The sequence below is a fragment of the Rhincodon typus genome, chromosome 33 (genome assembly GCF_021869965.1).
Source record: "Rhincodon typus isolate 14 chromosome 33, sRhiTyp1.1, whole genome shotgun sequence".
Taxonomy (NCBI): Eukaryota; Metazoa; Chordata; class Chondrichthyes; order Orectolobiformes; family Rhincodontidae; genus Rhincodon; species Rhincodon typus.
In genome coordinates this window covers 17,010,604-17,027,042 of record NC_063364.1, presented here as the reverse complement: position 1 = coordinate 17,027,042, position 16,439 = coordinate 17,010,604, and the positions used below count along the sequence as shown (strand labels likewise).

General features: G+C 42.7%; 1 protein-coding gene across 1 annotated transcript in view; it reads left to right on the top strand.

The window, feature by feature from the left end:
- Positions 1-16,439, top strand: part of myo1ea (myosin IEa) — a 135,747-nt gene that overhangs the window by 38,588 nt on the left and 80,720 nt on the right. Inside the window, exons 3-4 of the mRNA XM_048615726.1 lie at positions 8,409-8,498; positions 11,966-12,060. Coding sequence (XP_048471683.1) covers positions 8,409-8,498; positions 11,966-12,060 — 185 coding nt within the window. The remainder of the gene's footprint in view (positions 1-8,408; positions 8,499-11,965; positions 12,061-16,439) is intronic.

The window sequence follows — 16,439 nt, the reverse complement described above, 5'->3', positions numbered from 1 at the left end:
ATAGGAGCAGAGAGGCTGACGTTTCGGGCCTAGACCCTTCATCAGAAGGTACTGCTCATTGTTGAAACTGCGAGCTCAGTTCCATGAGATAACATAAAATATTCACTATTTGAGGAATGGTACTTAAACTCAACATGTTCAGAACTGGAAGTCAAAAGAACATCAGTGAGGCAGGAAAGGGTATGATCTATAGCAGCCCTTCATTCTGTAAACATAAGGCAAAGTCATCGTAGCCCCAGAAGCCCATTGTGCTGCTCTTTGATCAGAGAGAGATGACTGGTGATGTTTTAACCTAAGGGTTACTACACCTCAGGTGAGGGGTGAGGTCAAGAAGGTGAGAACTTCATAGTGAATTGAACCTGTGCTGTTGGTGTCACTCTGCATCACAAACCAGCTGTCCAACCATCTAAGCTAATCGACTCCCTCTTCATTCTGTAAACCATCATTGACTGCTGAACATTCACTTCCTAATAATCAAGGTAAGCGTGAATGAGCAAAACTGTTTGATCTCCTTTGATTCATCTGCCCAGAACTCTGCCATCCCCTTTTACTGTGGTGTTTAGCTGGTCTTGAAATATTGCATATTTTCTTGCTGTGGGTCAACACAACAAGTACAAAATCAGCAATTGTACTTTGATGGCTTAAAGCTTGTGAAATGCACTATGTAAGTGCAAGTCTTTTGTTTGTGGGTATCGAATTACTGTGACATTTTCCAGTCATCGGTCCACTGTGATGGTGATGGCTGCCATTTTGAACTTACTTTGGCTGCCCTTAATTTTTAAGTCCCGCATCACATGCATTAAGTTCAAAAAAGCTGCACGGCTTGAACATATTTTTTCTTGGCTGTTGTACTGTTCTTGTGCATGGATGTATTCTGCTGTCAGAATCATACCTGCGGTTGGTACAGGGACCCCTGTCCCAGGGCTAGTCATACTGTACCTTCTCTCCTCCAACCCCACACCTTCCCTATGACTCTCCAGCTTTTCCTTGCATTCTGTGAATAGAAGGTCTCTGAGTCTCCCTGTTTAACTTTGCTGTGATTACCATTACCACTGTTTTTTTCCCTAAACCTAAAGTGGCAAAATACCGAGCAGTTGCATGGTGCCATACTCACCTATTCAGAGGTCATCCTCACCTTGGCTTTTGGTTCCTTCCAGCAGCTGGTGGTGTCAGTGTAGGGAGCCCCAAATTGTGGGGCCTGGGATAGTAGGCCTGATTTGACCTATCCTGGGCACAGTTCTGGCCACTGCTACCAACAATAAATGCACCATGTTACACACATGCATGCATAGGATCTGTTCTCCACCTCAGAAAAGGGATATGTTCAAGCCTTGTACCTTTTTGAATTATCCGGGAGCTTGGGGAGCCTGTGTTCCCCATTGCTTTCTGTTTGGCAATGATGTAGCCAATCAGAGCTGGATTGCAAACCAATCAACACGCTTTCCTCTTTTGTTGTGATCGTTTGAAATTTGGTATTCTTGCATTTGTCCTGATGAGCACAAGATTGATTATGTCAGCACCTTGTCAACAATATTCTGTGCTTGTTTTTATCACTTTCAGCAGTACCTATAAAAGTTAAAAATATTTAGGTTAGCTGACAAAAGGCCAAGAAGAGTTCCTATTTCATTTAAAAGTTCTCGTAATCTTTAACAGGGAGCACACTGCTGGTGATAAGAACAGGACAACATAAGCCTATGAAAATATGCCAATTTGAAAACATTTTGCATCTCGTGAAACTTAAAATGTTTCCCTTCAGCAAAATTTAAGTGTTCTAGTTAGCTTAAAGATTTTAATCCTTTCAAACACCCAGAGATTAATAAGTAGTCATTATTTTGCTGAATCAAGGTAACAGACTGTCTCTGCTTGTTTCCTCCCAGTCTAAATTAAATAGCCTCATATTTGACCAGTTTTTATTTAATTTGTGTAAGCATTCAAAGGATTGCAGATTGAATGGACTGGCAGACTGTGAGAACATAGACAAGGACACGTGCAGTGTTGTCAGGCTGTGTCACAGCTGCCACTTATGACAACATTGGATTGTGGAAAGTGAGCATTGATTGTTAGACAGCTGAGGTCTCACTGCACAAACCAAACACAGTCACTTCTGAATGAAGTCTGTCAAAGTTTTTAATGTTTGTGTCAAGACAGATTCTTGGTAAATATTCTGGGGCCGCACAGTGGCTCAGAGGTTAGCACTGCTGCCTCACAGCACTAGGTACCTGGGTTCGATTCCACCCTTGGGTGACTGTCTGTCTGGAGTTTGCACATTCTCCCGTGTCTACGTGGGTTTCCTCTGAGTGCTCTGGTTTCCTCTGAGTGCTCTAAGTTTCCTCCTGCAATCCAAGGATGTGCAAGCTAGGTGAATTGGCCATGCTAAATTGCCCATAGTGTTCAGGGATGTGTAGGTTAGGTGCATTAGCCACAGGAAATGCAGGGTTACAGGGATGGATCTGGGTGGGATGCTGTTTGGAGAGTCAGTGTGGACTTGTTGGGCTGAATGAACTGTTTCCACACTGTGGGGATTCTATGATATTCATTCGCCACACAATTGTATTATTTTACATTACATCACTACCTGTTCTTTAGGGTGACATTCTGTAGCACTAATGTTTGTGTTGATTCTCGAAGCTCCCATTTCAGCTTGTTCCTTCTCTTTTTCCGAAGGTGCTACCTACCTGGATAATGGGGTCAGCTGTGGCTCAGTTAGTAACAGACTCACCTACGAGTTATAAAGTTCCATTTGAAGTCCCACTTCAGAATGCGCGTACAAAAGTAGCACAGAGAGGGGATGAGATGTGAAATGGTGGTTTCATCTGCCTGCTTGGATTCTATGGTGCTAATTCAGAGAAAACTTGGGGGTGGAGGTCTGGTGGGAGAGTTCTCCATACCAATATCTATCCCTCAATCAACATCATAACAAATAGTCATTATCACAGTGCTACTTTGGGAACATGCTATGCACAAACATGGCTGATGTGACTCCTACATTACAATAGTGATGATATGTCAAGTGTATTTCTTTGGCTATAAAGTTCTTTGAGATGTATGGTAGTTATGAAAGGTGCTTTATCAATGCTAATCTGCTTCCTGGATACAGCTCTACATGGAACAGAAGCATTGATGGTGAGCATGGACAAGGACTTTCTTTTCTTTCCCCCTTCCCTCATCCAGGGAGTTTCCGCAGCCTAGAGCCGGGGTTATACCTGGGAATATCTTGTCTTTGTACCTTCATAGGCATCCGTGGTGCAACTACACACTCAGCCCTACAAGGGATTTCCACAATAGTTTTTACACCTTTCCTTTTTTACTGGTATGAATTGGTATCTGCTCCACTGTATTTTACAGTGTATTATCCTCTGAACTCATCCTCAAACCTGATGTCAGTGTGGAAATCAAACCTGGTCACCACTGTACATCATTCCTGACCAACATCTGGCAAATCTGTTAGTAGGGGAAAGTTTCATTTCTTAAAAGTTATTGATGGTGTGAACTTGAGTATTGCTGAAAATGTTTATTTAAACTTTTCTTCTTATACTCACCAGGACAATTAGCAAGCATATCAAAGTAAAGGGAAAATGCCACTTATGCTGTATAGGAAGAGAGTCCTGATTGATTGGCATGTGAAATTTGAATGTTAGAAGAGTTGCTGTAGATGATGTACCAGTTAATGATGACTAATAATTAACTGTCAAAGTTTGTTTAAATTTTAATCTAACTGGTCAAGTCATTGCCCTGTGAAATGAACCAGAGAATGGCTATCATCTGAAACAAAAACAAAATTGCTGCAGAAACATAGCAGCTCTGGCAACATTTTGGAGAGAAAGCAGAGTTAATTTTTTGGGTCCAGTGACCCATCTTTCAAATTGATTGTAGGTAGAAAAAGACAGGGGATGGAGGGGGAAAGAGTAAACAACAAGAGGAGATGGAGCCCAGGAAGAGAGAACAGTAGTTGGACAGACAAAGGGATGATAATGCTGAGCCAAGGAGAAATAAAAGCTGCTAATGGGGTCCATTAGTGGATGAAAATGGGTTGGCTGTGATGAAAGCAGCCAATGTGATTACAAGACAACAAGGTGCAGGGCTGGATGAACACAGCAGGCCAAGCAGCATCATAGGAGCAGAGAGGCTGACGTTTCGGGCCTAGACCCTTCATCAGAAAAGGCTGGAAGTGGATATGAAAGAAGATGCTTAGACTCAATTATTGAGTCCTGAAGGCTGCAGGGTCCCAAAGTGGAAATTGAGATGCTGTTCTTTGAGCTTACACTGAGCCTCACTGTCATCTGTTTTCTTGCATTGAAACAGGCACAGTGAGAGTAGATGTTTCCTCCGGCTACAAAGAATAGGGGACTATGTATTATAAATATTAATATATATACATAAATACATAAATATATATATATTTATAATACATAGTCCCCTATTCTTTGTAGCCGGAGGAAACATCTACTCTCACTGTGCCTGTTTCAATGCAAGAAAACAGATGACAGTGAGGCTCAGTATAAGCTCAAAGAACAGCATCTCAATTTCCATATGATATATGGCTTTCAGTACATGCAAGTTCACCATTCTGTGTATTAGTATATGTAGCGTCCAGTACATGCAAATGCAAGCAAACTCAACTGACAGTCGTGAACTGATTGTCAGCATAATGCTTTGCAAACTCAGCATTATCTAGCAAATGTTGGCCAATTGTGGAATCACATCTGATGTTTCACACTGTTGTGAGTTTTGCAAATGCTGGCTGGCTTTGGTCAGTACGTTGCCTGTTGTGAACAACTGGAGAATTTTGTTGTTTGATATGATTTACCAATCTTTGGGACATTTGGCCTACATACGTAGCATCACACCATCACTGAAATTCATATACTACATTCCTGATTAGTGTGAAAAGCTGAACAACTTTTTGGCTTGATGGCAGCATCCTGTTAGTGATGATCACAACTAATGTTGCCACTATATAGAAACAGAATGAAACAAGTTAGCTTTAACTTTTGCTGCACACTTTGATTACCCTGGAAAGATAAGGGATCTCAGAGATAGTCTTGGTAAAACTTATTCATCAAATATTGTTACCTGCTCATTATCACATTGCTTTTAATGATCGTTGCTGTGCACAAACTAGATGCCTGTGTTTCCTACAATGCAACAAAGAGTATGCTTCAATAAGTATTTCTAGACCTGTAGAGGACATTAGTATGTCCTGAAGTTGAGAAAGGCCCTGTAAAAATGTAATTTTGACTTAAGAACTTGACGAAAAGGACATGCAGAGATTGCCATTCCAATGGTTCATTTCATGATACAAGGCCATAGGGTGTGAATACAGGTTAATGATGACCACATAATACCTCAGATTATACACAGTTAAAAATTCCATCACAGAACTTCACAAAAGGAGCCCTATACTTCTTTCTCTTCCTGGATTAAAATTTAACCAAGTACTTCATACTAATATTAACAAAGTGTGATTCTCTCATTGGTCATGGAATAAGAATGTAATTATTTAGAGGGGCAGTGAACTTTGGAAAAAAATAACATGATGCCAATTTGTATTGAATTTTCTGTTTACAAGGTTTGAGATTATTTATAAAGGGAATAAGGAAGTTGATTTCCTTTAATTTTTAATGTCGTAATTTCAGAGTGTTCTGACCTGCAGGATGGTTACATGGGAACACATCTTAATCAATGTACTTTTGCTGGTATAGAGTTTATTTTACTGAATGTGTTTTTTAATACAGTTGTGATTTTCATGGTGTTCTAAATGTCTTTTTGCACTAAGTGTTAGGATATGGTTTGTCATCAGAGTGATGTCAATTCCCATACTGGTTAAGGTCACTGTGAAGTTCTTGCCTGAGATGTGCAGATTCTCAGGTTAAAGTCACCTTCAGTTGTCTCTGTCTTGAATGAGAGAACGGCCTGTGGTCCTTTGAGATTACAGGAACTTTCATTTTTTGCAAGTGTTAAAAGTTCAGTAAGTCAATGTCTTTGAAGCTCCTCTAGGAAGTTGACTGATATTAAGGATGAAATTTAACGTAAGCTCTTGCCAAAGGGAGAGCCGGCAATGGACCTGGGATAGGAGCAGCACTAGGGCTTCAGACTTGCCCCACTGACAAGAGCCAATACCACCTTTCTTCTAGAAGGCCCACTGTATTAAATTCCAATCAGGCACCCCACAGGGCAGCAGTGGTGGGTGTTCCCCGCAATCAAGAAGATGTGGGTGGGAAGGAGGTTCCACCCGCTGAGAGCATCTGGCCAATTAGAGACTGGCAGCTCAACATTGTTTGGCCACGCCATTGGTTGGTAGCGGCTACTGTTGGTAATACAGCCGCCATGGCCAGGGTTGCTGAAGGATCTAGGTCACAGATGAATGATGGTTGAAGAGATATTGTAGGGTAGACTTTGAGGAGACAGGGTATCGGCAGCAAGAGCCGGGCTTATGTGCATCACTCACTAACCCCAGTCTTTCTCAATGCTGGGCTGTTCGATCAGGCACTGAGCAACCACAAAAGGGTTTACTTCTTGGGCTTCCCACATGGCGAAACCCCTGCTTACTGTTGATTCCCAGCAGCACTGAGATGAGGTCCTCAAGTGGGCATTAGTTGCCACTTAAGTGCCTCAGTTAACAAAGAAAGTCTTCTTGCTACAGACTTAATTGCAGTAAAGGCACAAAAACATTATACGTGCCCCCCCCAACCCGGCTAGATTAAATGCTGTCATCACAAAACTCACCAAGGGAGTAGGCATCACATTCTGCCCTCTGTGTTCCATAACTCTAATAAGCATCATGAGCAGTCTGGGGCACATAATTTGGATGCTGCTTTGTAACTATTATTGACTCTTGAAGAGATCAGTTGTAGACTGTGTACAGTATACCTGCAATAGTTGTGATTTGGAGGCTTTACAGCAAGAACAGTGCAGATTGACGAGAACAGTGGTCTCTTTTTAAAAATTCATTCATGTTATGTGGGTGTCGCTGTATGGGCCAGCTTTTATTGTCCATCCAAATTGCCCCTTGACAAGGTGGTGGTGGTGAGCTACGTTTCTGAACCCCTGCAGTCCATTTGGTGTAAGTATACCAACAATGCTTTTGCGGAGGGAGTTCCAGGATACTGACCCAGCGACAATGAAGGAATGCTGATATATTTCTGTTGGGGCGGTGAGTGGCTTGTAGGGGATCTTGCAGGTTCCCATGTATCTGCTTCCCTCCTTCAGGATCACAGTGGTCATAGGTTTAGAAGGTGCTGTCAAAAGAGTCTTGGTAAATTTCTGCAGTGAATCAGATGTGGAGAAAGTGAAAGTTTGTGGATATGGTGTCTGAAAATATTAAACATTGGATAGAGATAGTTGGATGGAAGTTCTTGTGAGTATTTTTTATTTATTATTGTGGTTTGAATTGTGCATCTGACCAATCAACAGACTCCTATAGCTTTGGCATGTCTTCTATTGTCAAGCGGCTTCCAACTAATTGGTTGCCAAGTAACTTTGACCTGGCCACTCTTAACCAGGACAGAACCAGCCTATTATCAGATCCAGAGAAGAGTACATTCAACTCAAAATGTTAACTTTGTTTCTGTCTCCATAGACACAACTAGACCAGCTAAGATTTTCCAGCAGTTTCTGTTTTTACATAAAATAACTTTTTTGGTTAATTTAAAGGGAAGGATACAGTATTGAGAGATGAAGAGAACTCTGGTTTCTGAATCTTTGCTGTTTGAATTTCCCCCCACTGTAATGTGAATATTTCCCTCCTACATCTGTGTCCCTGCCAAAACCAACGCTACCACACAACCCCTCACCAACGCCACGACCCCCAACCCCTCACTACCACCTACCACCATCACCAGCACAACCCCATTCCATCATCCCTAGCCCCAACCACTCCCTCACCCCCAACATCACCACCTAACCACCCCCACTAACTTTTCAGCACCCACCAACATAATGCTTACCCCTACATCCACCTCCATCCCTAGCCTCCACAAATCCACCACCCTCACCAACACCACTACCACCTTTCTACCACCTCACTACCACCTATTTGATTAGCTCAGTGCCTTGAATTGCTGAATAACCACTACCAACACTGGCACCAGTGTAACATGCAGGACAGTTTAAATCCTTTCGAAAGGAATTGAATGAGAATTTGGTTTATGAATGGAATTCAGATAGTAGCAAAGCATGGAGTTATTGGGCAGATTTACTGCTTCACCTAATTCAGCATCTTAAAATGTACATCTCATCATCATCTTAATAAGAAATGTTGAAGGAAGCCTGTTGGAGTTGCTCTGAGGTGATTCCTTTTATTCCTGGTCTTGCAGAAAAGAAGTTTCTTTGCTGTCTACACTATTTCCATACAGATTTTAATAAATTGTTCGATGCTAATAAGTGGAACCTTAACCAGGATGGTGCAGACATATATTGGGCCTGTGCTTATCTCTGTGAACCCATTCAAACAGATGCCCTACTTTGGAGAAAAGGAAATCGAAATGTATCAAGGAGCAGTGAGTATACTTCACTCGGCAAAAAGTGGGAGATTTGAGAAAAAATTGGCAATAACAGTTGCTCGGGTGAAAGATGTGCCACACTGGCCAATAGGAGCCCCAGATTAGGGCCTGGCCAGGACTATGCTACATGCATCAGAATTGGCTTCAGGTCCCCAAAGCAGCAGAAGGGAGATCAGGCACAGTTCCTGCTTCTACTCGTGATGTCTCTACAGTGACCTGTGTTGGAAAGTAGTTAGGCATGTCATACACTGGGAGGCTTCTGCTGCTCATAGTAAAGATTTTTGCACATACTCTAAACATAGCTGAGACTTGTTCAAAATAGTAGGAATTGTCATACCATCTGGCTGATGGTGTAAAGTGCAAAAAGACAATGCAAGGCAGTCAGGGATGCTGTGAGTGTCAAGGTAGGCTGAGTGAGTGCATGCAATGACAGCAAGCAAAAAGCCTGGAGGTGAAACCTGATCTAATCCATGAGCTCGGTGCATAACCCTGTGTGCAAAGTGTCCTTGCTGCAGCCTTACAATGATGGTTGCCAGTACAGCAGTGAAGTGCAGGAGTAACATGTAAGTGGACTGGAGATGAGCCATGAGGGTCCTTATGGCTCGCACATGTCAAATGCCAATGTCTGTGGACGTAGGGTGTATGTGGTCAGTGCCCATGGAGTACTCCCTGAGACGTTGGGACCCAATGTCCAACATGGAAATCCTTCAATGCACATGATGATGAGCTGAAGTTGCCAGGTATCCGCTGTGATATCCATGTCGCAGATTATCAGTATCTAGCTTGTTCAGCATGTTTGGTAAGATAGGAAGCTGAATATTAATGAGGTGATTTGGGTGCTACTAAGGCATTTAAAAGATGTAATACCCCTTAACTGGCAACTCACTGATGCCTACCAAAAAATTTGCCATACCACTCGGCAAACGCCTAAAAGGTGCAGAACAAAAGCTCCCAATGATGAGATAGGCTTCGCCAGACTTCTCACCTGATTCTTCCACAAGTTTTACCATAGCCCACATTACTCGGGCCTCTGTAAGATTCCATCCATGGTATTGTCTTGAGTTTGTAAATAGCAGTTCAGTTTTAATTACCTACATGTGCAGTAATTTAAAAGGATCAACTTGGGGCAGCCATGGAGGTTGCTACTTGGCTGTGCAGTTTATAGGGATTATTATTGAGCAGTGTGTACCCTGTAATATTACTCCAGCTGCTTCAGAATATCTATTTTTCAAGTAATTATGTATATGCTATTTTCTTCAAACCTGATCAAGTCCTTTGTAGTTTCATTCTTGAGGGGATACTATGACATCTTTCATGCATCATGACACATTATAAGGTAATCAGAAAGCCTTTTGGGCTCTTCACAGCATAAGTAGAATGTTATGGTTTTGAGAATAGAGCCTACCTGACCAGGTGGTTAAGAATACGTTATGCATACTTGCCTTTATTGCCCAGACCGTGGAGTATAGGAGTTGAGACATCATGTTGAGGCTGTATCATCATGTCGGTGAGGCCACTTTTGGAGTACTGTCTACAGTTCTGGTTGTCCTGCTATAGGAAGGATATTATTAAGTTGTGGAGGGTTCAGAAAAGATTTGCCAGGATGTTGCCATTACTGGAGGGTTTGAGTTATAGGGAGAGGCTAGATGGGCTGGGACATTTTTCTCTGGAGCATAGGAGGTTGAGGGATGACCTTTTAAAGATTTATAAAATCATGTAGGGCATAGATGAGATTAACAGCAAAGGTCTTTTCCCTAGGTTGGGTAATTTAAAACTATGGTGCATATTTTTAAGGTGAGAGGAGAAAGATTTAAAAGGGACTTGAGGGGCAACTTTTTCACACAGAGGGTGATTCGTATGTGGAATGAACTGCCAGAGGAAATGGTTGATGCAAGTACAGTTACCACATTTAAAAGACATTTGGATAGGTACATGAGTAGGAAAGGTTGAGAGGGATATGGGTCAAGTGCAGGCAAGTGGGACTAGTTTAGTTTGGGAAACTTGGTCAGCATGGATGAGTTGGACTGAAGGGTCTGTTTCCGTGCTGTATGACTCTGACCGAATACCCAACGTGGCAGTATAGTTACTGACATTCTCTGTTTAGTCTCACACATGAAAGCTCACTGGAGCGGTAAGAGAGGGCTATCAATATTGATGAAATCCTATTCCAAGTCAACGTGGGCAGAAAAAATAAAGTAGAATTCATTTCAAAGAATATTTTAAATACTGTTGTGGAATGGGTAAAAGTTGTTCTACTTCTACTCAAAATATAGTTTACCAATTTGCAATACAAATTGGAATGAATTTTTTAATTAAAGAAAACCTCAAAATAAATACTTGGGGAGGAAAAGACGTGTAAGCATGTGGGGAAAGAGCAGGGGAGTGGAACTAATAGGATAATTCTTTCAAAGGGATGGTACAGGCACAATAGGCATTTCCTTTGAAATCTTCTCTATATCTTTTGTTGATGATGCACATTTATATTTTTCTATTTCCATCCCTTCCTCCTTCCTATATTTCCATGATCGTACTATTGTAACTTTGTCAAGTGCTTAACTTTGCATATCTTAATTCATTCTCCTAACCCTGTCAATTGCTTATTGCTGAATTGTACCATTTCAACTTGCTGAAATACTTTTTTTTCTGTTTTTTGACATACTTTCCCATCATGCAGCACAAACATGGGTTACTTAAAATTCACTGCTTTAGTTGAATGGAATTGAAATGACTGGATTAATACCTTGTTGAAATAACTGAGAGGAAAAGTAAAGTTGCCACAGTTTCACTGTCTCATTAGAGAGAAATTAACAGGTGGTGGTTTAACCTGAGAGTCACCACGCCTCAGGCGAAGGAGAGATTGAGAAGGAGAGTCCTTCCTGGTAACCTCAGCTAGTGCAGGAACTGAATCCATGCTGTTGGCATCACTATGTATTATAAACCAACCACCCAGCCAACTGAGCTAACTGACTCCCAGTGGAGAGGATATGTTAAGAAACTAGGCCTTGATTTGTCACAGTTCAATTACAAGAGTTTTTTAATCAGCGTTCAAGATCAGTGTTCTTGACTTGTTAGATCTTTTGAATTGAAGGTCCCCTTGGATTTAAGGCCCCTTCCATATTAAATTTGTAGTCTGGGCCTCCATCGCTTAGTGTCCTCCATCTGATTAAGTCTTGAGTGGGCATGCTTGTGGACATTCTTCCCAACAGGATGCTAATTAAGGCCAAATGTGGGTGATTTATACCAGGTTAAGGCCCTCATCCTGCTGCAGCTGACATTCACTGAGTTACCACATAGCACGATATTAAATTCTGCCATTATTTCCTGGTCTTCGTTTCCTTCAGACCATGCTATTTAATGCCCAGCTTCATTTGTTGGTGACTGGGCGCCGTGGGAATTGCTTATGGGATTTGTGTCTTCCGTATCTTTGTTCTTCCATTAACATTGCCTCTTTCCCCATAATCTAGGCCCCATATGAAAATCCACCTCACATCTATGCTCTGGCAGATAACATGTATCGGAACATGATTATTGATGGGGAAAATCAATGTGTCATCATCAGGTAATCCAATATGTATACTTTTTTTTGCAGCTGAGTAAAACATAATGTGAGGATTTTTTCCCCTTTTTGATTTGTAACCGACTAACTCACAAAAGTTATCCACTGGGTGTTTTTTTTTCTAGCAGCCTTTCTCTCTACATGACTCATTGTTTTTTGACGTGACCCAACACTTAACAGCTACAAAAAAGCTTGGTTTCCTCACAGTCAGGTTTATTCCAGTGACATAATCGTTGTATTTTGTGGGGAATGAGTTTTCTCTTTGCATTATGCAAATAATCGATGGTAATGTATAATCAATAAAAATGCTTGCACCTAGGAGATTTCCTGGTTACTTTGTTTCCATTCTTGATGCAAAGGAGCTATTTTGTTTCCTTTGTATTTTTCCTTTTATGGGCTTTGATTAATTATTCAAAGCATTAATTGTTACCACAGTGCATTTGAAGAGAACACCTCCTAGGCTTTCATTCTGCTTGAATCCGAGTCCTTTTACTCTAGAGCTGTCCTGGAGATCTGTTTCTGTCAGCATTTACACTGCGCCTGATTTTTTTCATTACCATGGCAACATTTTAGCCCCAGTGTGATGAGTGTGCATATCTACACTCACATGCTGAAATCGCTGCAGGATTCAGTGAGTGATGGGCGAGGCCAGTCTAATCCAAGACTGCCCATTGCCCCAGTTTTACAAAAGTCAATTATAATGCAACTTATGTTGTGCCCTATTCTGTCCAGCTGTGAAAAGTGGCACAATGTGAGACTGGAGAAATTGTGTGCTTGTTAATTATAATGACAATGTGTGCATTGTTTTTTAGTTTTAGGGAAGCTCTTCTATTGTAAGATCCTTGAAATAGGAGCCACCAACTTTGCCCTTGTGGGACTTGATGACTTGCTATTGAAGACATCGAGTTGCATGAATGTCTGTATGAAATCAGTGTGTCAGCCACTGTTGTTTGTATTATTGTGAAAGTGTACCAAACAATAATGTAACTGAATAACCTGTAAAAATTCCACAATGTCACAGACAGACAGGGTAGTGAAGAAGGCATTTGGTACACTTGCCTTTATTGGTCAGTGCAGTGAATATAGAACTTGGGAGGTCATATTATGGCTGTACAGGACATTGGTTAGGCCACTTTTGGAATACTGCATTCAATTTTGATTTCCAAACTATAGGAAGGATGTTGTGAAACTTGAAAGTGTACAGAAAAGATTTACAAGGATGTCACTGGGGTTGGAGGATTTGAGCTATAGGGAATGGCTGAATAGGCTGGGGCTATTTTCCCTGAAACAGCGAAGGCTGAGGCATGACTTCATAGAGGTTTACAAAATATTGAGGGGAATGCATAGGGTGATTAGCCAAGATCTTTTTCCAAGGGTAGAGGAGTCCAAAACTAGAGGGCATTGACTTAAGGTGAGAGGGGAAATATATAAAAGGAACCTAAGAAGCAACTTTCTCCACACTGAGGGTAGTGCGTATATGTAATAAGCTGCCAGAGGAAGTGGTGGAGACTGGTGTAAGTACAACGTTTAAAAGGCATCTGGATGGGTGTATGAATAGGAAGGTTTACAGGGATTTGGGCCAAATGCTGGCAAATGGGACTAGATTAATTTAGGATATCTGGTCAGAATGGACAAGTTGGACCAAAGAGTCTGTTTCTGCGTTGTACAACTCTAAGTTCTCTATGACTAATTTTGGCTAAAGATAGATGGGAAGTTGTGTGATCATGATGACTTCATTAATGGTGTGTATGAGTGATAGATCATGAGTTAAGACTCTCGTTTTTTGGCTGTAACTTGCATGGCTTCTCTCTGAGGCCTAGCGGGTTTTCACACTGCATCTTACCAAACCCACCTCAGTAAACACATATCCCGCCCCTGTGGTGCTCATCTTATCCGATTCTAGTCCCATTCTACCATTCATCTTGACTCTAACTGCAACGAGCAGCTGACTGATTGTGTCCAAGCCCCTAGACTGATATCAGAGGCTGCCCTTAATTTACAATGCCAGGACACCTTGAGTGAAGGCTATCTCCCTTGATTAGACTAAGGACTGCTAACAACCATGACAAGCTTCCTGGCTTTGTGCCTGCACTAAATTACGTGGCAATACAGCAGTACTGTCAGCCTGGTATCCCTGGTTAAGGGGCAAGGTGGCACGGTGACTCAGTGGTTAGTACTGCTGCCTCATAGCACCAGGTTCGATTCCAGCCTCTGGTGACTGTCTGTGTGATGTTTGCTCATTCTCCCTGTGTCTGTTTGGGTTTCCTCTGGGTGCTCTGGTTTCTTCCCACAATCCAAATATGTGCAGATCAGGTGGATTGGCCATGTTAAATTGCCCATAGTGGCCAGGGATTTTTTAAAAATTTATTCACAGGATGAGGGCATTACTGGCTATGCCAGCACTTATTGCCCATCCCTAATTGCCCAGAGGGCAGTTATGAGTCAACCACATTGCTGTGGGTCTGGAGTCACAAGTAGGCCAGACCAGTTAAGGATGGCAGCTTCCTTCCCTAAAGGGCATCAGTGAACCAAATAGGATTTTTTCCCAACAATCAGCAATGGATTCATCAATAGACTCTTAATTCTAGATATTTATTGAATTCAAATTCCACTATCTACTGTAGTGGGATTCAAACCCAGGTCCCCAGAACATTACATGGGTCTCTGGATTAACAGTCTAGTGATAATACCACTAGACCATTGCCTCCCCTTTGTGCAGGTTAGATTGATTAGCCATGGGAAATGCAGGGATACAGGGACAGGGTAGGGGATTGGATCTAGGTGGGATGCTCTTCAGAGGGGTCTTGTGGACTTGGTGGGCCAAACGGCCAGCTTCCACACTATAGAGATTCTGTGATGAAGGCAAGGCAAGGATGCTGTGAGCAGCAGGGTAGGCTGAAATTGAGTGAGTGCTAAGAGAGCAAGTAAACAGCCCAGAGATGTAGTCTAGCCCAGTCCATGGGCTGGATGTGTCCCTGAGTCCAAACTGCAGCTTTGAGGTACAGAGTAAGTGGATTGGAGATGTGCCATGAGGGATCTTAAACCCTTGCACATGTCAGGTGCCATGGGGTTTATGTAGCCAGTGCCCCTAGAGTTTAGCCTAATGTGTTGGTACCTGGTGTCCAGTATGGAGGTTTCTTGGAGTACATGGCAGGCTGAAGTTGCCAGGTACCTATGTTGACTTCCCCGTTGAGAATTCTTGGCATCTAGTTTGCTCATAGCAGGTGGTGCGCATTAACGACACAAGATCTGCAGTTATTAAGCCATTAACAAGCAATAAACCCCCTTAAATGGCAACTTACCATTGCAGGTGACAATATAGCCTTAATGGCTGGAACTCAGTTAAAAGATGAGTTGTTCTCGACATCGACAGGGACCTTGCTGGACTTCTTGTATGATCCTGCCAGATTTCTTTGTCGTAGCCCACATTGTTCAGGCCCTGGAAGATTACACCTGAAACTTTTATTTAATCCTTTTGCAAATCAGTGTTTTTTTCGTGCTCCCTTTGCCCCTCCTTTCATAGCTCAATAAAAAGAAAGATTGCTGTAGCATTTCATTAAATGCTTTTGAAAACATCACATCAACTTCTTTGACAAGAGACAACAAGGTGCAGGGCTGGATGAACACAGCAGGCCAAGCAGCATCATAGGAGCAGAAAGGCTGACGTTTCGGGCCTAGACCCCTCATCAGAAAAGGGTGAGGGCAAGGGGGTTCTAAAATAAATAGGGAGAGAGTGGGAGGCGGATAGAAGATGGATAGAGGAGAGGATAGGTGGAGAGGAAACAAACAGGTCAAAGAGGCGGGGATGGGGCCAGTAAAGGCGAGTGTAGGTGGGGAGTTAGGGAGGGGATAGGTCAGTCCAGGGAGGACGGACAGGTCAAGGGGGCGGGATGAGGTTAGTTGGTAGGAGATGGGGGTGCGGCTTGAGGTGGGAGGAGGGGATAGGTGGGAGGAAGAACAGGTTAGGGAGGCGGGGACGAGCTGGACTGGTTTTGGGATGCAGTAGGGGGAGGGGAGATTTTGAAGCTTGTGAAATCCACATTGATACCATTGGGCTGCAGGGTTCCCAAGCGGAATATGAGTTGCTGTTCCTGCAACCTTCGCGTGGCATCGTTGTGGCAGTGCAGGAGGCCCAGGATGGACATGTCGTCTGAGGAATGGGAGGGGGAGTTGAAATGGTTCGCGACTGGGAGGTGCAGTTGTTTATTGCGAACCGAGCGTAGGCGTTCTGCAAAGCAGTCCCCGAGCCTCCGCTTGCTTTCCCCAATGTAGAGGAAGCCACACCGGGTACAGCGGATGCAGTATACCACATTGGCAGATGTGCAGGTGACATCTGCTTGATGTGGAAAGTCTTCTTGGGGCCTGGGATGGGGGTGAGGGAG